This window comes from Agelaius tricolor, unplaced genomic scaffold, assembly GCF_023055355.1.
Source record: "Agelaius tricolor isolate 1412-34295 unplaced genomic scaffold, bAgeTri1.0.p SCAF_21, whole genome shotgun sequence".
NCBI classification, from domain to species: domain Eukaryota; kingdom Metazoa; phylum Chordata; class Aves; order Passeriformes; family Icteridae; genus Agelaius; species Agelaius tricolor.
Window position 1 is genome coordinate 8498575 of NW_027269281.1, and position 24922 is coordinate 8523496.

General features: G+C 44.9%; 2 protein-coding genes across 4 annotated transcripts in view; both read right to left on the reverse strand.

Moving 5' to 3' along the window:
* Positions 1-24922, reverse strand: part of LOC139598963 (protein FAM219A-like) — a 269866-nt gene that overhangs the window by 127349 nt on the left and 117595 nt on the right. The gene's annotated exons all lie outside the window — the stretch shown is intronic.
* Positions 797-20971, reverse strand: LOC139598939 (uncharacterized). Its single transcript, XM_071445869.1, has 3 exons — positions 20871-20971; positions 5084-5205; positions 797-4565 (listed from the first exon to the last, which is right to left on the reverse strand). Exons 1-3 carry the CDS (start codon positions 20969-20971, stop codon positions 3775-3777), a joined length of 1014 nt encoding a protein of 337 aa, XP_071301970.1. The 3' UTR covers positions 797-3774.

The window sequence follows — 24922 nt, forward strand, 5'->3', positions numbered from 1 at the left end:
GCCTCGGGGATTTACTCCCGTCCCCATAGACGATATCTCGTAGTTTTGGCAGTTCAGACGTGGCAACAAGAGCTTTTTCTTGATCTTTCGAGATCTTGAACATTCTAAAAAGGGCAGGTACATTTTGATGGAAAAATGCATGTGACAACTTTGCCTGGGCAAAGATGTTAGGGACATTAGCAGTCTCTATTGCTATGGCTAATGCATCTGCTTTCCTGTTCCCTTCTGTGATGATACCTGGGAGGTCGGTGTGTGACCTCACATGCATTATACGGTAAGGTTGCTTTCTGTTGGAGATTAGGCATGTTAATGCAGAAATCAATTGGTGTAACTTTGGATTGGAAACCTCTTTGAGAAGAGCATGTTCTGCTCTCATAGCCATACCAGCAACATAAGCTGAATCTGTGACCAGATTAAAGGGTTTGTCTTTGAATTTCTCAAAGGCTCTGACAACAGCTGCTAACTCTGCAATCTGTGGAGATCCCTCCACTATTTGGATGTCAGATTCCCATTTTTGGGTCTTAGGGTCTTTCCATGTCATTCCAGACTTGTGGGATGACCCTGAGCCATCTGTAAAAATGGTTAGAGTTTTGAGAGGTGTTTTACTATGGACTAATTTTGGGGTCAGATGAAAGGGTCATGATTAAAAAGTTTATGTTTTGGGATATGGATAGAAATTTGGCCTGTATAGCTATCTAGGGCAAACTGGAGATTTTCACTGGTCTGGAGCAAATGCTCCAGGTCCCCAGTGGTCAGTGGCAAGTATATGCATGCGAACTCACACCCTGCAAGAGAGTGGAGGCGAGTTCTGGCCTTTTTTATTAGATGTCCCATGATTTCTTGGAAGGTGGTAATTGTCTTTGAAGGTTGGTTGTTTGTAAAGATCCATTCCATTATCAATAAAAGGTCTCGAAGTTGAGTATCCCATTGGAAAATCAGTTTGTAGAACCGGGGCGCTTTTCCCAGAATACCGAACTGGAAAGGCAGGTTGGGCTCAAAGTGATGGGCTTGGTGTGAAGACAGGGCTTCTTGGACCTTGGTGATGGCATCTCTGGCTTCTGTTGTGAGAGTGCATGGAGAGTCTAGGTCTTCGTTGCCACGGAGAAGGTTGAACAGGGGAGCGAGGTCCTCTGTTGTAATTCCTAGCAGGGGACATACCCAGTTGATGGATTGGCACAGACTGTGTAAGTCTCTCAGGGTTTTTGGGTCATCTCAGATGGCGAGCTGCTGGGGTATGATGGTCCTTTCATGGGTCTGGAATCCAAGATAAGTCCATGGGTTAGTGTACTGTATTTTGTCCTCACGGATCTCGAATCTTTCTTTTTCTATGGTTTCAATGGTCTTTTAAACTGCTTTGTCTAAATAAGCTTTTTCTGATACACAGACCAGGATATCATCCATATAGTGGTAGATGATTGCATCTGGAAATTGGTTCCAGATGGGGGACAGAATGTGAGCAATGTACCACTGGCATATAATAGGCAAGTTTTTCATTCCTTGAGGAAGAAAACACCAATGATATCTTTTGAGTGGAGCCTCTCTGTTAAGAGAGGGAAGGGAGAAAGCAAACCATGGAGCATCCTGGGGGTGCAGCGGAATGCTGAAGAAACAGTCTTTAATATCTATGATGGCAAGCGTCCAGTCTCTAGGCAGCATTGATGGTGAAGACAGGCCAGGCTGGAGGGGGCCCATGTCCTTGATGACCTTATTGATTTTACAAAGGTCATGGAGCAGCCTCCACCTGTCCATTCCAGGTTTTTGCAGTACGAAGACTGGGGAGTTCCAAGGGCTGGTGGTCTCGACAATGTGGCCTTTGGCAAGCTGTTCTTCCACAAAGGCTTGCAGAAGGGGCCACTCTTCAATCCAGATCGGGTCTTGGCATTTCCAGGTGAGCCAAGGGGTATCTGGTAGTGCATGCTCCTCAGTGGCCCCAATTAGAGATCCCAACTGGGAATATGTAGGGAAGCTCCCCATTGGGATAGGACATCCCTGCCCCAAAGGGTGATGGGGCCCTTTACCACAAATGAGCAGACGGTTGCCAACCTGCCTTCAGGCCCTTCAATGAGGATGTTGTTCTTGCTTCACATATAAAATGTAGCTCCACCAATCCCTGAAATCATCCCTGCTACCGGTTGTAGTTCCCAGTGTTCCGGCCATCCTGAGCGGGCGATGATGGTCACGTCAGCACCGGTGTCCAGCATCCCTGGTCAGTAGATCTTCTCTCCTCTGCAGGAAAGACCACACTAAATGGTAGGCTTACTTGGACCTACAACTCGTGCCCACATTGCTGTAGGGTTGAGAGGAATCTGTTCCCTGTGATTCTTCGGGAGTAGAAAGGCTTGTGCGATCGGGGTTCCCTGTGAACTGTAAAATGGTAAGTCCGTGCAGCACAGCTAGACAGAGGTTTCTTGTCCCAGGTGCACTGTTTGTACTTCTGGAACAACAAAGATTTCCTCTGGGCCATGGAGAGTGTCACCTATAATTAAAATGTCAAAAGGACCACCTTTTGGCCCATGCTTGCCTGTGGGAACACGATAAACATCCTTATTGTTAGTCAATGGACAGAGCAGTTACCATCTTGTGCCGGGTTCCCATCTGTATTGCTCTGTGTGTTGGATCCTCTTCATGTGATCTGGAATCTCCTGGGATGATGTGTGGCTGGGTCTGGATGGCTTTTGATTTGTTGCCTTTGCGCGGGGCCTGACTGGGCTCCGATGGACCGTTTCCCGAACTCTGCTGGTAGCAGTGCTGATTCTGGGGTTTTTGGTAGGTGTTACAGGGGTTTCGGGTAGGTGACCTGTCTGGGCAGTCATTTATAAAATGTCCAAAGTCTCCACAGTGAAAGCAACGGGCCTGGTCTCTGGAAGCCACTACTGCAAATGCACCAGAAACTCCTTCAGCAATACCCTTAGCAACTGCTTGGGCCACTGTGTTTTCAGTGGATAAATGACGTGTACAGCTTTCCACCATTTTCTCTACGGTAGGTTCTGTATCCAAGGGTAGGGCCCTCAGAATTGTTTTACACCGTTCGTTAGTATTACTCATAGTAAGCTTGCACAACAGTTCTTTTCTTGCCTCTGTGCTCTCTATCTGTTTTTCCAGAGCATCCTTAATTCTGTCCACAAACTTGATAAAGCTTTCATCTACTCCTTGTTTAATATTAGACAAATGTTGGGTAGGAATAGAGTCATCTGGGATAAGAAGTAAGGAGGTTTTTGCTGCAATAGCCAAGTCTTGTAGTGCTGCCTTAGGTAAGGTGTTTGCTTGGTCAGAGGGTTTCTGTAAATCCCCTTCTCCAGCCAGCTGTTCGACTGTAAAATCTGGCCTATCAGCATCTGTAGCACAGGTGTCTGATAATGTTTTAATTGTCTTTTCCAATGCCTTTCCCATAGCATATATTCTGCCGGGGAAAGAAGGCAGTGGGCAATATTTTTAACATCGTGGGGTACAAAAACATGTGCCGAGAAGATAACTTCTAGGAAATTTCTAAAAATATGTGAACTTCTACTGTGTTCTTTGGCTATATTTTGAAGTTGTACAAGTTCTTAATTTGTGTTAGGTTCCCACATTGTTTTAGTAGTGGCGCCACTTTTTATTTTCCTTTATATAAATTACTGGGAAGGCAGAAATTCCCTTAACCAGTTCCCAATCCCTTGCCCGAGTCGCTTCCATTTTGATTAGAGCCCATGGATCAATGTCCTCTGGATCAGAATCGGACTTGCTGTTGCTACTGTCCTTAGTGGCGGAGTGAGAGTGAGCAGGCGGTGCAGTATGCTATTTTGGGCGTGTTGGAGTGAGAGTTTGCAGGGGTGTAGGGGACTGAAGAGGGTGTGAGGAGGTACCTGGCAGAGCTTGGCTAGAGGGAGGCAGAAGTGGAGAGTTAATGGCAGCGCCACATGTGGTGCAGACTGCACAGGACTGAGGTGCGTGGAGAAGTGGGGTGCCACCATGGGGGGTCTTGGAGGTGTGTTCAGGGGATCCGGAGGGTGGGTGGGTGGTTGCAAAGCCTGGGAATGCGGGCAAGGGAGAAGTAGGGGAGAGGAGGCAGTGGGATTGGCAGGGGCTGTTGCTGTCACAATGGGCACGACGGGGTGTGCGGCGTGGTTTGCCAGAGCTGTGGCAGGCAGGCAGGGAGAAGACCGTCTGCTGCAGCAGGAATGGTAGCGGGGGTAGGGAGACAGACAGTGGGGGTGAGAGGCACGGCGGCAGGGGTGGGGGGGTAGCGGCATGGCTGGGGGGGGGGTTTTGGCGGGCTGCGTGGTGAGGTTGGAGTGAGGGGGGGCAAACCCGATAGGGACCAGCACAGTTACACCCTAAGGTAGCACGGGGGGAGGGGTGCAAGAAGCATGCTGTGGATTGTGCAATAGGTGGAGTGGAATCCGCGCTTGCTGCGTCCGGAGGAGAAACCGAAGGATGGGCGGGTCCTGCGGAGTCTGTGGGCGTGGAGGGGGTGGGTGGGCGCAGTGTGAATTTCGTGTTCCCAATCTCAGGAAGTGGGCCCAAGGGTGGAGCGGCCCCAGAGACAGCGTTTGGACCCAGAGAAAGTGGAGGATAGGATTCAGAGGCTGAAAGGGGAGGAATGTTATTTGCATTTGAAGAGAGAGTCTCTGGTGGGAGAGATAAGGTCAGAATGCCCTCAGCAGGGAAAGGTTGCAAAGAAATTGAACTCTTTATATTTGTCTTTTCAATCGATTTGGATATAGAATGAAAAAGAGGTAAAAACCAAGTTACAGAAAAATCTTCATTAGTTTGGAGAGAATATATTCTTGTCCCTACTGTGTCCCAAAAAGAATCTAGAGCAATAATGTGTGTGTTAGTATCTGGAAACTGGGAAAGAATGCATTTTATAAATTTTTTCAAGTTAGTTTTTGAGACATTGCCTTTCGAGAAAGAAAAGCTGTTAGCGGATAGGATTTCTAGGATTTGTAAATATAAGCCTCTCTTGTTCTGGGATCGTTTTAATTTACTAGATTTTGATCCCATTCCCTTTTCCCCTCCAGCAGCAGAAAGAGAAAAAAAAAAAAAAAAAAGAAAAAAGTACCCAAGGTAAAAGCACGCAAAAAAAGGCTGTTTTAAAACTTACACTTCTTCAGCCGAATGTGGGTCAAAAACTGCTGGTTGGTGGTCTGCCGTGTCCGACTCCTCAGGATCTCATCCCAGATGTCGATATGGAGAGTCGTCGGACGCCTTTTCAGATAACTTCTTCTATAACAGAGAACTTATCTTCAGGAGGTTGTAACAACCCGAGGCAGTGCCAATTCAAGAAGAATGCTGCTCTCTGCTGTGCTAGGGTGGAAGCACGCAGTTCAGTGCCCCTAATTTATTATGGCAGGGGTTTTCGGGGTCTGTCCGACCCTGGCTTCTGTAGGTGTCCAGATAGCGAAGTCCCGCTAAGCACAACCTGTCCAGGTCCCTCAGGCAGGCTCCCAGCCGCAGGCAATCTTAGCAAGCAGCTCAGCTCTTAAGTGAGATCAGCTCTTTGGTGATTTCAGCTCTTTGCTTGCTAAGTGCCTCGGCAGATGCAGGGAGAGAGGAGAAGGCTGTATGAGGTGCCACAGAGGTGTCTTTATTGGCAGCTTCTGCGAAGGGTGACAGTGACAGCTCTTCTGCTGAACAGCGCAGGAATAGGTGTTTTATTTAGGGTATAGGGGTTTTGGGAAACAGACCAATAGTGAGGGTTGAGGCGAATATGACCTATCATCTTACAGAGAGATAACGGGGCCCGAAGGCAGAAGAGGAGCTTCTTTGGTCCAGTCATCATGACTAGGCATTTCTTATCTTAGGCAACTGACCGCCAGGGAGGCCTTGCAAGCCCTGTGGCTGCTACATGCATCTATTATCTGATTTATTTTTACTTAATATAAGTTTATTGTTATGTTACATGTTGTTTTGCTTTTATGTTACCTTCATGTTCATAATGCAAAACACATGTTATTAAAAATCAAAATAAAAAAAATTAGGGGGGAATATAGTCCCTCCAGAATTTTACACTAATATTTACACTAAAAATTTTGAAAGCAAATCAAATCACTTCAAATTGGATCCCTTACCCTCCTGAAACACCCTTGGAACTTCAAGAATTAGAGTTCTTGGGTTCTGTGAAATTGGATTTTTGTGTTAATTTTAGATACACATGAAGGAGTCAATCTAAAATGTTTCTCCCTTTCACCCTGTGTATAAGAATCAAACCTTTTGGTACAATTACACTTCTGGCAGTCTTTCTAAATACAGTAATGCGGCTGCCATCAAGAATGTTTTTAGTTTATAAAGATCAAGCCTGAGCCTTTTAGTGGCTGAAGTTTTTAACTAAAAGATTCTTTTAAACATAGGTATATATGTGATAATTTTGATAATAATTGAATTAATCATGATACCTTTCAATGTGTGCAGAGATTAATTAATAAGGCCATTAAAAGAGTGGTTTTGGTTGAAAGTAAAGGGGGAGATGTTGGTATGTTGGGGGACACAAGACACATGATGGACTTTGGACCTGGTTAACATAAGAGATTTGATAACAGGATGCTTTGGCAAAAGCAAATGGAACTTTAAAAATTAGACCTAGATTGCAAGAAGATTAAATCAGACAGGTTTACCAGAAAATCTCATTAAACTCTGCAAGCAAGAGATGTTGTTATATGCATAAGTTTGTGTATGTGATTTTAACCTAATCATTGTAGTACACATTAGTAGTCTCCCTAAAATAGTATATAAGTGTTTGTATCCCACAATAAAATCGGATTCTGATCACTGAATCAGCCTCCCCCTCTCTCTCCATTGTTGACAGTCTGTGAGGTCTGACAAGTTGTTTTTCTTTTGTATCCTGCATTTGAAAAGTTTTAATATTTTTCTGTAACCATGTATTCTGCTTTCATCTGGGATTGTTAATTTTCTTGTTAGTAGGTGGTACAGTGCTGCATTTTGTATTCAGTATAATGTTATCAGAATTTTATAGTCAGAATAATGCTGATAACACACTGATGTTTTGGTTGTTGCTGAGCATTGCTTACCCTGAGTCAAAGGCTTCTCAGTGTCTCATGTTCTGCTAGGGAGGAGGTGCACAAAAAGTTGGGAGGGAGCATAGCCAGGACAGGGGACCTGAACTGACCAAAGGGATATTCCATACCATAGGACATCATGCCCAGTATATAAACTAGGGAGAGGTGACTGGGAGGAACCAATCGCTGTGGGGGGGACACACTGGACATCAGTTAATGGGTAGTGAGACGTATTGTGCAATACTTGCCTTTCTTGGATTTTCTCTCTGTCTCCCTCTCCCCCTCCTTTACATTACGATCATTATTATTGTTATTAATATAATTTGTATTATTATAATGTTTTACTTTGTTTGAATTTTAGAACTGTTCTTATCTTAACCCACGAGTTTTACTTTTTTCTGATTCTCCTCCCCCTCCCACTGGGGAGTGGAAGAAAGTGAGTGGCTGCATGGTACTTACTTGCCAGCTGGGGTTAAACCACAGCAGTAATTTTTGGTACCCAATGTGAGGCACAGAGGGTTGAAGTAACAACAGATCTGACCAGAGAGTTGTAAAAGAATTTTTTTAGAAGTATTCATCATATTGGTTTAATAGTAGATGGTCATGCATGATGATGTTTGCTCTCGGAGTTGTTGCGCTTGTTCTCAGGGTTGTGTTATCTAATACCATACTTGCAATATGTGTTTCCCATGGTGATGTTTATCTTCCATGGGGCCTGGACTGATTATCCTTGTGGTGTACTTTGTAGTATTGGCTTATGATATGATAGAATTGCTGGTCATGAAACTAATCTGGTTTGTGTACTCTGCGTTGTCATAATATCTGTATTTTGGGAGCCATCTATTGGTAATTATTAACAATTAAATTTTTTGCCTTTTCTTCTTGGAGAGCCTACCTATTGAGGATCCTTCCTTTCTCCCTTCCTCCCTTCCTTCTTCCCTCCCTCCCTCTTCTTTATCCTCCAGTCTGATTACAGGACCACTTGAGAATTTTAAAGATTTTTTAATATCCTTTGAACACCCTTGAAACCAACCTGCTCCTTTTGCTAGGAGCCAGCCTGTTGCTAAATATGGTTCAGGTCCTATTTGAGGTTAAACAGCTGTTTAAGAACATTGTGGGAGCAGTGCCAAACACTTGGCATCCTGACCAAGATTAGAACAAGAATATGTTAACTCCTAAGGGCCCTGCTAAATTGTGTGCTTGCTGAAGGATGCTATGGAATCTCATTTCTTGGCAGAACACTGCTGTGTGAGTGTGACTGTGTGGCTTATTGTGATTGAAAAGAATCACATGCATGGAAAGCTTGAGTCATGTTTTGTGTGTTACAAAATTAACAGGACGCCCTAGGGACCAATGAGAAGATGATTGTTTATCTGTAATGAGATTTAATTAAAGGGGGCTCGCCTGAGAAGTGAGGGGATTGAGGAGAGAAACAGTACCTGTCAAGCCCAACACCACTATAACACTGTATCAGTGTGGTTTTTTATCATCACCAGGGCATGTGTATGTATGTGTGTGTGTGTGTATATATATATATATATATATATAATATTTAGGTTTTTCTTTGGATTTAAACTTGGTCATCAACAAACATCACCCAGAGATCTGTCTCTAGGTCAGATAGTTAGGAGTGGCAGGGTGTGAGAAATAGTATGGGCCTAGGACAGTGGCCACCTCCAACATTTTGTAATTTCATCCCCAAACAAGTGCAGAATCCAGAAAAAGAACAAGACCAAGAGGTAACCACTCAATCCTTTTCCTTGAGTAAGCTGCAGGATATACTAAAATATTTGAGCCATTATCCAGGTGAGCACATTTTGAACTGGGAGCTTTGATGCTGGGATAACAGGACTAACAGTTTGGAATAAGAGAGTAGGGAAGCCAAGCAGCTGGGATCAGTTTCTAAGGAAACAGGTATTGACAAGGCAATTAAAAGAGGGACATGAGTCCTTAGCCTCTGGAAGTGACATCTGTCAAATGTGAAGGAAATGTACCCCTCCAAGGGAGATGTTATATGTCACCCAGGCAAGTGGATTACAGTAGGGAAAGGTAGCCAGTACCTGACAGAATTAGCCATGCAAGAGATTATTTGACTTTAACAAAGTGCAGTTACCCACAAATCAAGATGTAGTCCATTGGCCATGACCCATGTGACAGAAATTTGCATAGAGTGGAGAGGACATGAGGAAGTGGGATGGAAAACCTACCTTGACCCTAGAGGCATGGGTATGTCAATTGAAGGGAAAAGCAATCACAAATGGGGGTTCTTCCAGGAAAGTTGCCGCTCCAATCTCCAGTAGCCAGTTCCACAGGCAAAGTAGAAGGGCTAATTTTACTCTTGATCCTATGAGAAGAAATCTCAGGAGAGGGTATTTCAAGGATCCAAAAGTGTACCGGTAGGCTTTCAGTATAGCTGCCCTGGAAATTGAGGAGATTAAGCAGCTGTCTGCCTTGCCTGGTCTCTCAGAGGACCCTTCTGTTGTGGGGTTGCTGAAGGTCAAAGAATAATGGGTGACAATGGCTACCACAGTGGTGCACCAGTGGCAATATCGCACCAACCAAGACTCCTTGTTTCCCATCCATAAGCTGATTTGTCAACTGTGGAGCCAAGGAGCGACCAGCAGGACCTGCTCACCCTTTAATAGTCTCATATGGGCAGTGTAAAACTCTAATGGAGAATGGAGACTAAGAATAGATTATTGTGGCCTGAATTAAGTCATGCCACCACTGAATACTGCTGTACTGGACATACTAGAGTTTCAGTATGAACTGGAGTCAAAGATAGCCAAGTGATGCCACAATGGATATCACTAACGTGCTTTTCTCAGTCTCTTTGGCAGCAGAGTGCAGGCCACAGTTTGCTTTCATTTGGAGGGGCATCCAGTACACCTGGAACCGCCTGCCCTGGGGGGGAAAACACAGCCCTAACATCTGCCATGGACTGATCCAGACTGCACTGGAACAGGATGAAGCTCCAGAACACCTGAAATAAATTGATGACATCATTGTGTGGGGCAATACAGAAGAAGACTTTTTTGAGAAAGGGAAGAAAATAATCCAAATCCTTCTAAAAGCTGGTTTTGCCATAAAACAAAGTAAGGTCAAGAGACCTACAGAGGAGATTTAGTTTATAGGAATTAAATGGCAAGCAATGTCTCCACAAACTAACAAGAAAGAAACACAAGATTTTTTAGGTGTTGTGGGATTTTTGAGAAATCACATTCCAAATTGCAGTCTGATTGTCAACCCTCTCTATCAAGTGACTCTGAAGAATTATTCCAAATGGGGCCCTGAGCAATGATAAGCCTTTGAACAAATTTAGTGGGAGATAGTTCATGCAGTGGGCCAGTTTGGACAAGGCAAGATGTAAAAAATGTGCTCTACATGGCTGCTGGGTGAGAATGGTCCTACCTGGAGCCTCTGTCAGAAAGCACCAGGGGACACTCAAGGTCAATGCCCAGGCTTTTGGAGTCAGGGATACAGAGGATCCGAAGCCTGCTCTACTCCATGAGAAAGAGAGATACTGGCAGCTTATGAAGGGATTTGAGCTTCTTTGGAAATAATTGGTACTGAAGCAGAGCTCTTCCTGGCACCCCAGTTACCTGTATTGGGCTGGATGTTCAAGGGAAGGGTCTCTATGCATCATGCAACTGATGTTACATGGAGTAAGTGTATCACAGTGATTGAAGCTCTAATAGGAAAACCAAGTAATTAAAGAATCTTGGAAGTGATCATGGACTGCCCAGACAGCAAAGATTTCAAAATGTCACCAGAGGAGGAACTGACACATGCTGAAGGAGATCCACTGTATAAGAAATTACCAAAAAGTGGGGAGTAAAATGCCTTCTTTACTGATGGGCCCTGTCAAATTGTAGGAAAGCCATTCACTTAAGAGATGGACTAGATCCTTATGGGTCCCTTTCAACTCAGAATATTCTGTGATTCTGTGAAAGCATCAGAGATGGAAGGTAGCTATATGGAGTCCCGTATGACAAGTCACAGAAACTGCTGAAGGAGGTGAATCCAGTCAGTTTGCAGAGTTGAAAGCCATCCAGTTGGCATTAAACATTGCTGAATGAGAGAAATTATCAATACTTTACCTCTGTACTGACTCGTGGATGGTAGCACATGCCCTGTGGGGGTGATTGAAGCAATGGAAGCAGAATAACTGGCAGCACAGTAGTAAACCCATCTGGGCTGCTGCATCGTTAGCAAGATATTGCTGCCCAGGTTGAGAACCTGGTTGTGAAGGTACATCATGTAAATGCTCATGTACCCAAGAGCCAGGCCACTGAAGAACATCAGAACAAACAGCAGGTGGATCTGGCTGATAAAACTGAAATGGCTCAAGTGGATTTAGATTGCCAACATATGGGTGAATTATTTCTGTCTTGGTGGGCCCATGACACCTCAGGCCATCAAGGAATAGATGCAACATACAGATGGGCTCACGATCAAGGGGTGGACTTAACCATGGACACTATTGCACAGGTTATCCATTAATATGAAACACTGAAACACGTGCTGCAATTATTCTGGCCAAGTGGTAAAAGTCTCTCTAGGATGGAGGACGATGGCTGAAATATAAATATGGGCAGGCCTGGCAGATTGAATATATCACACTTCCACAAACCCACCAAGGTAAGTGCCATGTTAATACGATAATGGAAGCAACCACTGTATGGGTGGAAACATATCTCATGCCCCATGTATCTGCTAAGAACACTATCCCACAAGTTTTTAATTATTTTAGATTCTCCTCCCCATCCCACTGGGGCAGAGGGAGTGAGCAAGTAGCTTCATGGTTTTTATTTGCTGTCTGAGGTTGAACCATGACACCTTGTTGAATGTAACAATCAAGTTTTCATAAGTATTTCTTACTTCTGAACTCCTAAAGCATGAAAGAAAATTTCTTTATTTTCACCTATGGGCAACACATTGGTTTCTTCTAGAACAGCATTCATTTTTTCTCAAGGCAACCTCCACTTTTAACAGATTTGAACATTTATCTACTGCCTCCACTCCTCTCCTAAATTCCTTATAAGAAGATTTTCTGGTCAACCTAAAGGGCAAGAAGGAAACACACTGGCAGTGGAAGCAAGGACAGGTACCCTTGGGAGAGTACAACAATGCAGTTCAATTGTGTCAGGATAGGGTGAGGAAGATCAAAGCAAAGCTGGAGTGGAACTTGGCAAGGAATGCAAGGAATAACAAGATGGGCTTCTACAGGTATTTCAGCCAGAAAAAGAAGGTCAAAGAAGGTGTACCCCCCAATAAACAATGCTGGAAAACTGGTAACTACAGACAAGGAGATGGATGAGTAACTCAACAACTTTTTTACCTCAGTCTTCACTGGCAACCTCTCCTCCCACCCTTCTTGAGTGGATGGACTGCAAGATGGGCACTGGGGGGAGCAAAGTCCTTCCCACTGTAAGAGAAGATCAGGTTCATGACCACCTGAGGAACCTGAATGTACATAAGTCTACGGGACCTGACAAGATGCATTCCTGAGTCCTGAGGGAATTGGCTGATGTAGTTGCCAAGCCATTCTCCATATTTGAAAAGTCATGGCAGTCAGGTGAAGACCCATGTGGCTGGAAAAGGGGAATCATTGTACCCATCTTTTAAAAGGGTAGAAAGGAGGACCCTGGGAACTATTGCCCTGTCAGCCTCACCTCTGTGCCTGGGAAGATCATGGAACAGATCCTCTTAGAAACTGCTCAAAGGCACATGGAGGACAAGGAGATGATTTGAGATAGCCAGCATGGCTTCTCCAAGTGCAACTTCTGCCTGACCAACCTAGTGGCCTTCTATGATGGAGTGACTCCATCAGTGGAGAAGGGAAGGGCTACAGATGTCACTTATCTGGAGTTTTGAAAAGTCTTTGACATGGTCCCCTACAATATCCTCTCAAAATTGGAGAGAAATAGATTTGATGAGTGGACTGTTAAATGAATAAGAAAGTGGTTGGATGGTTGCATTCATATGGCAGTGGCCAACAGCTCAGTGTCCTGATGGACCTCAGTGACAAGTGGTGTTCCTCAGGGGTTCATACTGGGACCAGTGTTATTTCATATCTTCATTAATGGCATAGACAAAGGGATTGAGTGCACTTTTAGCAAGTTTGCATATGGCATCAAGCTGAGCGGTGCGGTTGACACACCTGAAGGACAGGATGCTATCCAGAAGACCTGGACAAGCTTGAGTTAAAAAGGTTAAAAAGGTTTTCCTTAACATAATTAAGGTGAGAAAACAAACAGGTTGGAAATGAAGCACCCACTAAATACTGCAGACATTTTACTGCCAATTCAGCCTTATTCATATAATTCCTCACTAGCACAGAGGAGGTTTCATATGAAGGCTTTCCACTTATCTTACAACTCTCTAGATTATCCTGGTCATCTCTCATCTGATGATCATTACCAGGCAAATGCAGACAGCTAGCACTTTTTCCTCTTTATTCCTGTCCTTTTCCCTTTCTCCATCTTGCCTTGCCCTGAAGCAGAGATTACATCCTGGTTCTAGTTCAGATTAATGTCCTGGAGACCCCTTGGAGATAATTCACTTCATCTAGTCAATGAGACCCAAAGCAGCCATAGCCTTTTCTAACATGGCCATGACACCACTTTCTAGGGAGGTGGAAACTCCCAGGTACCTATGAATTGCAGTTAGAAAGAAGAACATTGGCAACAAAGGAACCAAAATTACTTCTTTGTGTTACTGATCATCCCCTTCCCACAAAGTACAGTAAAACTCAAAGGACTCAAGCCAAATCCAAGGACTTCAAGTGTATCGTTGCTCTTCTGCACATAGTCAGGAGTCAGCTATGTGATCTGGGAAGCACTAAAAACATAACATTTGCCTGCATAGAAATATCTATGTCAAAGTTTTGTTTTCATATTTTGCAATTGCTTCATGCCCTGCTCCACAGATCAGAGGCTGCATAAAGCCACATTTCAGCTTAGCAGTTAAAGAATTTAGGCAGAAAAAGTAATCAGACTTGAGTCTTCCATGTTCTGTCTGAAAATCTATAGCTAAAAAAAGGCACAGCTGTTTTGTGACTTGAGCCTCCCAAACTTTTTATAGCCAAAATCACCTTGAAAATCAGACATTAATTTTGTGAATAGTTTTGAAATTACCAATTACATATTCTTTATGTGAAGTTAAAAAAAAATAGTTATGGGGTTTACTAGAGACTTTAATCCCAAGATACCTGTTGATTGTTTGGCGGGTTTTTAATTGTAAGCAAAACCTGAAAATCTTGATTTTAAAAATTGGCCTCAATTCTGGACTTAAACTACCCATGCCTGAAAGCATCACTTTAAAAATTAAATATGCTAGCCTTGTCAAGACATTTTAGCACAGTGTCATTTAATGTCAAAAACTGCTTTTCAGATCAACTTATACCGTTATCTCACTTTTAATATTTATTTGTTCTCCCAAATTTCTAGTCCTACAATCAGTATTTAAAATAAACCATATAAAATCTTTCTTTTTTGAAAATCTGTTCTTACTTTAAGGCTGGGTAGTGATGGGGGAACTGAGAGAGGCTGTATTCTGTCATGGTGTAGAGTTGCAGTGTAATGCCATTTCCTGTTTCACCTATCCCAACCCCTCAGGTGTGCCAACCTTTCCTTTCCCTTTTGCCCTCCTGCTAAGAGCTGTCCATCAATCTTAACATTACAGCAAGGGCGTCGTGTGGTTGGCAGAAGTTCAAAAGATGCCCCTCAGGTCCAGGCTCATTGGCCTGTCCAAGCGTCTATATCCCTTGAGCCTTCCCCTCCTCCCACCTGGTTGGTCCTCACCTGTCCTTTCCCCTCCCCCTGTCCCCGGGGCTTAAAAGGAGACGAGCCCATACAGTCAGATTCTATTGGGAGCTGTTTCAGAGGTCTACCATCCTGCAATAAAACTCTGGATTAAGACTCTACGATAGAATCCTCTCCTTTCTCTCCACCTTCACCTGAACCTTTTCCACCAGAGGTAAACTGAGTTCCTACTATGCCTGGATTTGTTCCAAGTGCCTAGCTGCAGCATCTAGCCGGCCAAAGGTATCTCTGAGGTGAAACACCACAGCTGCTGCCTTTGGTCCAGCAGCAAGGGTCAGACGAGGCCAGGTGCGTCCCACCCAGAAATATTTGGATTAATATTCCATAGTGTAGCTGGTGTTGCTTGTGAGCTCCATAGCAGTGGAGAGACTGCCAGCAGCCTGTAGCTTTGAAACACACGGTGTGATTAAACTCTCTTCTTTTAGCCAGCTGGACATTTATTCATGGCAGAAAGCACTTTTAAGCTCTTGAACTTGAGGCTATTGACCTAGATGGGAGAACTGCATAATTCCTTTAAGAGATATCAACACCTGCTGTCTTGATTGTACCAGTTTCATAGAAGAGAGCAAAGAAGAGGGTATTTTGTTGTTTGGAAAATGCAGGGGTTATCTTGCATTCAGAGCAGAAGGTAGAAAAATTTGAAGTTACAGCAAACATAACATGATGGGTTTGGATTTATGGTAGAATTGCCTTAAAACCCTAATTCTGTCTTGGTAGTTATGAATCACTGTTATATCCTTTGTGTGGAAGGTAAACCGAAACCAATGGACATGATGAAGTCTGTGCTAAGTGGAAAAAATAAAAAGCTTAGTTTGTTGCTGCTGCTGCTTCTATCCAACTTCCTCACTGTTTAATGCTGTACATCTCCCTGACATTAAGAATTAGCTGTATCACTTACTGTACTTGGCACACTAGGGCTCTGCTGTACATAGCTGGGTGTAACACTGTGTCATGGTTTAACTCCAGACAGCAACTAAGAACCACAGAGCCACTCACTCACTTGCCCCTTCCCCTACCTCCCCAGTGGGATGTGGAGGAGAATCAGAAAAAAACAAAACAAACTCCTGGGTTGAGATAAGTACAATTTAATAATTGAAAAAAAGTAAAATATAGCACTAATGATAATAATAGTAACAGTTGTAATGAAAAGGCTACTGAACTCCAGTGAATTCCTCTGTTCCAGTTTCTCTTAATGGCTTTGCTGTTTATCTGAGCCTGTGTCAGCTACAATGTACTAGCTCTTCCCTTCTTACCCCTCTATTTCTCCTCTAACTAATCTGCAATAATATCACAACTGTTTTTCCTTCCTCTAAGTGCCATGTCTACACATCTTTTAAATATGTCTAGGGATGGTGACTCAACAATTTCTGTGGGCAGCTGTCACAGACATCTTTTTGTGAAAATCTTTTCTTAGGATTTTTTCTCTTCTGAGAAGCTGAGGCCTCAGAAACAAAATGTAAACAATGGTTATCTGCTGCTGTGGAATGCAACAGGTGGATCCGTGATTGGTCTCCTGTGGATGTTTGGATTTACTGACCAGTCACGGCAGAGCTGGCTCTCTCTCTGTCCGAGCCACATATCTTTGTTATTCATTCTTTTCTATTCTATTCTTAGCTAGCCTTCTGAGAGACGAAACCTTTCCTTCTATTTCTTTTTAGTATAGTTATAATGTAATATATATATATATCATAAAACAATAAATCAAGCCTTCTGAACATGGAGTCAACATTCTCATCTCTAGCCTCATCCAAGAACCCCTATGAACACTGTCACAGATGGTGACTCCGAGTGACTGAAGAGGAAATTCATCACTTGGTGAGACCCTCAGAGGAGCATTGCTACATTTGGGTAAACCCCGAGTATGTGGCATTGATGGTCACCTCACAAGTGACCACAGAAGTGGATTCTAGCCAGGAGCTGAAGAACTGAAGATCCTGATTTAGACGGAGTACGCAGCAAGGCTGACCACAAAGAGAACCTTTTGAAAAGCCTCCAGGAAGATGTTCGGAAAGCTCAGCAGCACCATGCAGCTGGCCAGAGAGTGCTGGACACTGTCACAAGGTACTGTTAGCTTTTCCCTTCTGGACGATGCTGCCCTTTGCAGATTGTGGCTGCACATGTGGGGGGCCTCTCCCACAGAGGCAGAGGTTCCATTCTCCCCTTCAGAGGAGAAACTTATTGCCCTCTGGCAAAAATGGGGTGAAGAGGATGAAATTCTCCTGTTGGAGAGACATCTCTATGAGTTTTTTCGATTGGCAAAGTTCTTTGGGTTTTTTATGAATGTGCTCTATGCCCTTGATATGTTTGTATGGGAATGCATGGAATCCATTTTCCAAGACATTTTGAACTGTGGATTGGGGTACCCCCGCATTTATCCAGTGTTCAGGGCACTCTTCCCAGTTTTGAAACGGAGAGCGGCTGCCTTTCAGTGGATTGCTGACTGCAGGAGGCAAGCCCCATTCCCCCCAATTCCCACGGGAGAAGACCCTTTGGAGTGAGACGATCTGCTGCTTCCCAGCCCCCCTGAATTGCAGCGGGGGGGGGGGGAGCGAGATTTTGCCCGCAGCCGAAGTTTTCTTTCCTGCGTTTTCGGAGCATGCTCAGACGGAGCCATCTTTCCACCCCCCTCGTCTCTCTCTGGGGGATGCTGAGTGGGCTGCGCCGCCCCTGGCAGCCCTGCAGGCCCCGCCCCGGCCGGGCCCCTGGACCCCACCCCGCTCAGAGCTGAGGGCAGCACTGGTCTCCGAGGTCCTGCCTTCCGGGCCCACGGGGCCGCCTCCCGAGTCTGTAGGGCCGCCCCAACTCTCCCCGTGGCCGCCTCTCCGGGCAGCCCCGCCCGCGGCTCCGCCGTCTTCTGTGCGATCTCAGAAACACCATTTCCTGCAGCTGCGCTGGTGTTGCTAGGCAACGCACTCGGCGGCTACAGTGATCGGCAAGCGGCACCGCCCCTGCCGCTTCCCGCAGCTGCGCCTGTGTTGCTAGGCGATGCACTCGGCGACGACACGGCTGCTGCTTCCGGCCCAGCCGGAGATGCATTCCCTCCGGCCTCGCCGCCCCCACCAGCCCCTCCGGCGGCCTTGCTGCCTTCCGCCGAACCAGTCCCAGTTCAGGATGCTGCTGAAAATGGCGCTGAGCCCGCGGGATCGTCTTCGGAGCTGCCCGTGGTCCTGCCACCCCCAGCGGCAGCTGCCGCGGCGCCTCCTGCAATCGGCGTGACTTCCCCCCCGAGTTTTTCGGGCTGTCCCAAGGCTGCCCCTGCGGGGGGAGCTGGGACAGGGGAAGAGGGCATCAGCCTCTCCTTCCGTGGAGGAGGCATGGCCTGACAGCTGGTTGCGGGCACAACCTGGCTGCCTGCTTTCAAGCTCAGCATTCTTGGCGGGTTGGGGGGTGTTTGGTCGGTTGTTTCCCCTTGGGGGGTGCGAATCTTTCTGCCGCCCCTCGCGTGCCCCAGCGGCAAGGGGGAGGGGGCTCCCGAAAGTTCTGCCTTTGGCCCCCAGCCCAGAGGGGGTGGTACCGGGAGGCAGATGGGAGGAACACATATTGCATTTGCATTGCAGAGGCAGAGGGAACGGCGGAAAACCATCATTGCTTGTTTGCTGTGGGGAAAAAACATTCCCAGACCCGAGATGAAGATCCTTGGAACAGCTTCTGTCACCCCACTGCCGGCATGCCTTGGTGATTTTGGGGAAAGGAAGCGTTTGGTCACTCGTGCTGCCATTGTACTGGCAGCAGGGTGCAGGTCTGTGACAATGCAGAGCCTGCCACGTGGGCAAGGTTTGGAGTTCCTGATCTTTCCAAGGGAGCCAGGGTGCCCCAGGACCTCTCAGGCTCCTCTGCTGCTGCTGCTCTTTCCGACAAAAAAAAAAAAAAAAAAAAAAAAAAAAAAAAAAAAAAAAAAAAAAAAAAAAAAAAAAAAAAAAAAAAAATTAATTAAATAAAAAGAGTTGAAAGAGCTAGCAGCAGCTCAAAAGCATTGAAGGGCCAAAAATCAAAAATTAGCTTCAGCCCAAGTTGTTCAATAAAGGGCTGTGGCCAAGACATTCCAGAAATTTTCTCAAAATTGTTTGACATTGTTTGATGACTGTCAATGGATTTTTGATAACTATTGGTGGATTTTTCTGTAGCAATTTGTTGTTTCAGGATTCTGCAAGCCTGTTTCAGGACCAAAAGGAACTTTCAGAGATGTCAAAGAGGAACATCTTCAGTCCATGGACTTTTCCTGAAACTCAGCTGTTTGGACTTGAATTTCTTTGCATTGTTTTTGCATTTTCTTATATTGTAAAATTGTTTTAATGATATGATAGAGTTTTATGTTCTACATTCCACATCAGCACTTGACTGAAGTTTTGATTGGCAACAGATAACCTGTCAAGTGTTTGTTCTTTCCTCTGCATGAGCCCAGCAGAGAAAATTACAAACACTTTTCTTTTTAATTTAACTAAATAAAAAAAGGTGACATGTCACAGACATCTTTTTGTGAAAATCTTTTCTTAGGATTTTTTCTCTTCTGAGAAGCTGAGGCCTCAGAAACAAAATGTAAACAATGGTTATCTGCTGCTGTGGAATGCAACAGGTGGATCCGTGATTGGTCTCCTGTGGATGTTTGGATTTACTGACCAGTCACGGCAGAGCTGGCTCTCTCTCTGTCCGAGCCACATATCTTTGTTATTCATTCTTTTCTATTCTATTCTTAGCTAGCCTTCTGAGAGACGAAACCTTTCCTTCTATTTCTTTTTAGTATAGTTATAATGTAATATATATATATATCATAAAACAATAAATCAAGCCTTCTGAACATGGAGTCAACATTCTCATCTCTAGCCTCATCCAAGAACCCCTATGAACACTGTCACAGGCAGCCTCTTTCAATGCTTGATAACCCTTTCAGTGAGGAAATTCTTCCTAATATACAGTCTAAACCTCCTCTGGCACCACTTGAGGCCATTTCCTCTTGTCCTATCCCTGGTGAATTAAAGAACTCAAATCCAACAGCAAAATTCCATTAGATCAAACATTCCTTTATTACAGCGCTGGAGACATGCTGGGAATTTTTGCCATGAGCCTGTCCAATGAGACACAGTTTCCTGGGGTTTAAATACATTGCAACACTTAAAATTTCCTCACAGTCCCTCCCAGGGTCTGCCCAGTCCATTACATCAGAGGTGCTGTTTCCAATGTTGTCTTGCTGTTCTTTCATGGAGCAAGGCTGATATCTAGTGTCTTTTTCCCTGTATTATGTTAAGTAGGGGGCTCTGTTATTTCATCAGTGTCTTCATTATGGTCTTCATCACCTGTCCTCTGGATGACTCTTCCATGTTGGCAGCTCCCAGTTCATGCATAATTTACTTCTGCTGACCTCTAGTTTCTTATCTTATTGTTCTGTCACTACTAAGATACTACATTTATCTTTAATTAAACACAACCCAAAACTCCTCTTACCTAAACAATTCTTTATTGAATTTGCTTCCTTAGCTGAACAACCCTCTATTGATTAAGTTTTCTGAGGTGTATAGGTCTCTCGAGTTATTTCCTGCAGGTGCAAGCTCAGCTGTTCCTTAATTTTCTCAGGTACTTTATCTTGTTCTACTGACACTAAGTTAAACACACATTTAAGCAAAAATGGCTAAAATTTAAAAGCCCCAAAAGCCATAAATTCCTTAGTCAACTAGGGCACAGCTCCTTACAAAGTTCAGGGGACCACAGGATTCTCGGCTGAGATAAAACTCCTTTTCACTCATTTGGGAGAAGAGATAGACCCCCACCTTTCTGCAACCTCCTTTCAGACAGAGTGATAAGGTCTCCCCAGAGCCTCCTTTTCTCCAGGCTAAACAACTCAAGTTCCCTCAGCTGCCTTTCCTAAGTCTTGCTCTCCAGACCCTCCACCAGTTTCATTGCCCTTCTTTGGACATGCTCAAGCACCTCAATGTCACTACTTATTGTAGTGATGGTCAAAAACTGAACACAGTATTTGAGGTGCAGCCTCACCAGTGCTGAATACAGGGAGACAATCACTTGCCTCCTCCTGCTGGTCACACATACAATCCAATACAGTCTAATACAATCCAGGATGCCATTTGATTTCTTGGCCTTCTTGGTCACATGGGCATACTGCTGGCTCATATTCAGCCAGCTGCCATCCAACATGCCCATGTCCTTTTCAGACAGGCAGCTTTTGAGCCACTCTTCCCCAAGTCTGTAGAGCTGCATGGGGTTGTTGTGATCCAAGTGCAGGATCTAACACTTCACTTTGTTGAATCTCATACAAGTGGCCTTGGCCCATGTCTTGGTTTTGTATTGGAGCTACCCATGATTTATTTTTTAAGAGAAACTGCTGAGAGCTTCTTCTGTGCTTAGCAAAATTAACTGTTGGTTAGTTTTAAGAACAGGCATGTTAATAGCTAATTAAAAACTAGATCTGCCTCTGTGAGATTCACATTTTAAAACAAAAAGAAATTAGGAATGTTATTTTTTTCTTCTGACTTGGGAATAGGTAACAAGGCCGGTCCAGCCCCCCGGTCTTGGCTGGGTGAGCTCTGCCAGGGGGCTGGGCTTTTTTCTGGGGAGCCTGCTCGGGTCCATCCCAGCCAGGCTGGGCCCCAGTGGCTGAAAGGCAGGGAGAGGGGAGGCTGCAGCTGTTAAGATCTTGCCGCTAGGTTGCTAGGTCTCCCCCTCCCCCCCCTCAACATGCCAGCACGGCCGCCACACAAAATTATGCGGCTGTGGCCAGAGGCGGCCCTGCTGCCCACACAGAGAGTGGCTCTGTTGCTGGAATTGAACGCAGCAGGGGCGGGCGACACAGCCCCCCAGTGCGGCCTCACTGCAACTGCTTCGGCTGCCACCTGGCAGGGATCACGTAACTATTTGTAGGCCCCAAGTGAGATATTATTGTTTCAGTGCACAGATAAGACTTACAGACTTCCAATCCTCCCTCGGGTGAGAGAAAGGGACAGAGTAAAGGCATGTAGAAGAACAACATGAAGACACCAAGGTCAGTAAAGAAAGAGTTCAGACCAAGATAAAAAAAGAATGAGGAGATGTCAATCTTGGGCTGAAATCTTCTTATAAGGCTATGGAGAAGAATGTAATTGATTCATCAGACTCTTTTTCTCTGTAAATCATTGAAAAGTATGGGGAGATGAAGCATTCAAATTGTAGATATGAGCAAAGGCATCTATGCTGAAGCAAGTAGATGTTAAAGTACCTGTGATCTTATGAGAAGTTTGAACAGAAAGAGAGAAGAGTGATGAAGACACTTTACCCCAGGGAAAGAAGAAGACAACCTCTATTCCCAGAGATAAAGATGATCTCAGAAATAGATAGCAAAGAAAACCTTTGCTCTTGAACAACTCATCCTTAAAATAGTACCCCATAAGTTGACATAGCCCATAAACGCAGCTGTTGGAAAGCTGTGAAAAATGAGAAAGACTTCACAACTACAGATTCCTGGATGGCTGCTATTCGTGGAAATTAAAAGTCACGAGAGAACTGTTTTCTTGTGGAGAAGTCTCCATAACATAAGAGAGACTCCTCTCCTTAAGTAAACTGAAAAAAAACTATTCTAGAAGTGATAAACTGACTAAATTGTTTCTGTATCTTGTTAGTAAGAAAGAAAAGATTGTAGGGGGATGAGAAGTGTTCTAAAAGTTTTATTCTAATTCTTATTATTCTTTCTTTTAGTCGTATTAATAAAGTTTTCTTTACACCCTTTTAAAGTTTTAAGCCTACTTTGCCTTCCTCCTAATCCTATCTCACAGCAAAAGATAAGTAAATAATTCTAAAAAGTACATAAGCATTTAGCCAGCACTGAACCCATCACATTAATTAGTGCATTAACCAAAAAAACTCAAATTAGCAAACCAAAATCACTACACGAAATTAGTATTTCCGCTCAAAACCAAACTAGAACCACCACAGCCCATCAATCCAGCCTGTCCAGATCCCTCTGTAAAGCCTTCCTACCCTCGATCAGTTCAACACTCCCACCCAACTCGGTGTCATCTGCAAACTTACTAAAGGTGCACTCAATCCTCTCATCCAGGTCCTTGATAGATATTAAAAATAATTGGCCCCAATATGGAGCCCTTGGGAACACCACTTGTGATCATCTGCTATCTGCATTTGACTCCTTTCACCACAACACTTTTGGCCTGGCCATCCAGACAGTTTTTTACCCAGCAAAGAGTATGCCCACCCAAGCCACGAGTAGACAGTTTCTCCAGGAGAAAGCTGTGTGAGACACTGACAGAGGCTTTACTAAAAGTCCAGGTAAACAAAGTCCGCGGGTTTTCCCTCATCCACTAAATGGGTCACCCTGTCATAGAAGAAGATCAAGTTGGTCAAGCAGGACTTGACTTTCCTAAAACCATGCTGACTGGGCCTGATCACCTGGCTGTCTTGTATGTGCTGCATTATGGTATTCAGGATGATCTGTTCCATGATCTTCCCTGGCACCGAGGTCAGGCTGACAGGGCTGTAGTTCTCTGGATCCTTCTTCTGGCCCTTCTTTAGATAGGCATCACATTGGCCAACCTCCAGTCAACTGGGGCCTCCCTGTTCACTCAGGACTTGTTGCGTATAGGTAAAAAATCACAAAATAAGAGCCTTGCTACCCTTGTAAAATCATGGCTCAGGCCTGTTACTTTGGCTAAGTGGAAAAGGACTATGGGAAAGTGACTGAGCTGAATTGGAAGTAGAAAAACAAGTTATATAACCACTACATGTTCACATCATAGTTTATGGTGTTGGTTGAATTATATTTGTTGTGCTGAAATGGAATGTAACTGATAACAACCTAATTGCTTAGATAGTCCTGGTCTTTGCAATAAAGAGCTTTCTCTTGCACCTGCCTGGGGACTCTGTGTCACTCTGCTTCCTAACATTTGGCGCCCAACAATGGGAGATCAGATTGCAGTGAAGTGGTGGACTGCGGCACACAACACAGCCCCTCAGACCCAGAACACTGGGATACCAGACTGCAATAAAGAGATGGACTGCAACTCGCCTAGGCAGCCCTTACGATCCTGGACCTTCAGATTGCAAGCAGAAAGCAGAGCTCAGACCCTTCTATAATTGTGGTGGTGTTCACAGGGGTCCCAGGATGAGGGAAGAGACAAGAATCTTGACTCCATGTTTCAGAAAGCTGATTTATTAGAAGAAAGGATTTCATCAGAAGGCTAGCAAGGAATAGAAAGGAATGGAATGATAATAAAATCTTGTGACTGACCAGAGTCCAAGACAGCTGGACTGTGATTGGCCATTAATTAAAAACAACCACATGAGACCAATCAAAGATGCACCTGTTGCATTCCACAGCAGCAGATAATTATTGTTTTTCTTTTCCTCTGAGGCCTCTGCTTCTCAGGAGAAAAAAATCCTAGCAAAAGGATTTTTCATAAAATATGTCTGTGACAATAATGACAGGGGACTTTCTTTGTAAACCACAATCTGACGGAGAGCAAAATGCCTATAAGGTTAGGTCAGAGGTATTCACTGGATGAAGAACCACAGGACTGTGAGTATCCTGGGACTTGGGAGGAGTCCCAGTAGTGTTGATGCAGCTTAAAGATATTGCAGCACATTCTCCACATTGAAGCAACTTTTATTATGGGTTGAATAACCCTGTAACTATTTCCTAAATGAGAGAGGCTTTGATGTTAAAAAACTCCTGTGCATAGCTGCACCAGGGACTGCTGGAAAGGCTACTGATAATTAACCTGGGCACAGATCCAGGGCACGGATCCAGGGAACGGATCCAAGGAACGAATCAATCCTCAGTTTAGTGTGCAGTGTTGTGGGCACTAGCAAAGCCCGCCCGGAGCTCCCTCCGGAGCAGAACGCTCCCCCCAAAGCAGGATGCCCCCTCCCCCCTGCCACCACCGCTCTGCTGGGTCCCTCCCATGCAAGCGGCTTCTCAGCTGCCAGCTCCCCCACAGTGGCTCCTTCTCCAGCCGTCCCCCCAACACCAGACCCCTCGCAGCTGCTCCCTTGGCCCTTGTAGGGCTCCCAGCCTCTGTTTGCCCCCCAGGCCTCTGTCGGCTCCCTTGGCACTTGTAGGCCCCCTTGGCCCTTGTAGGCCCCCTTGGCCCCCTCCAGCCCTGCCAG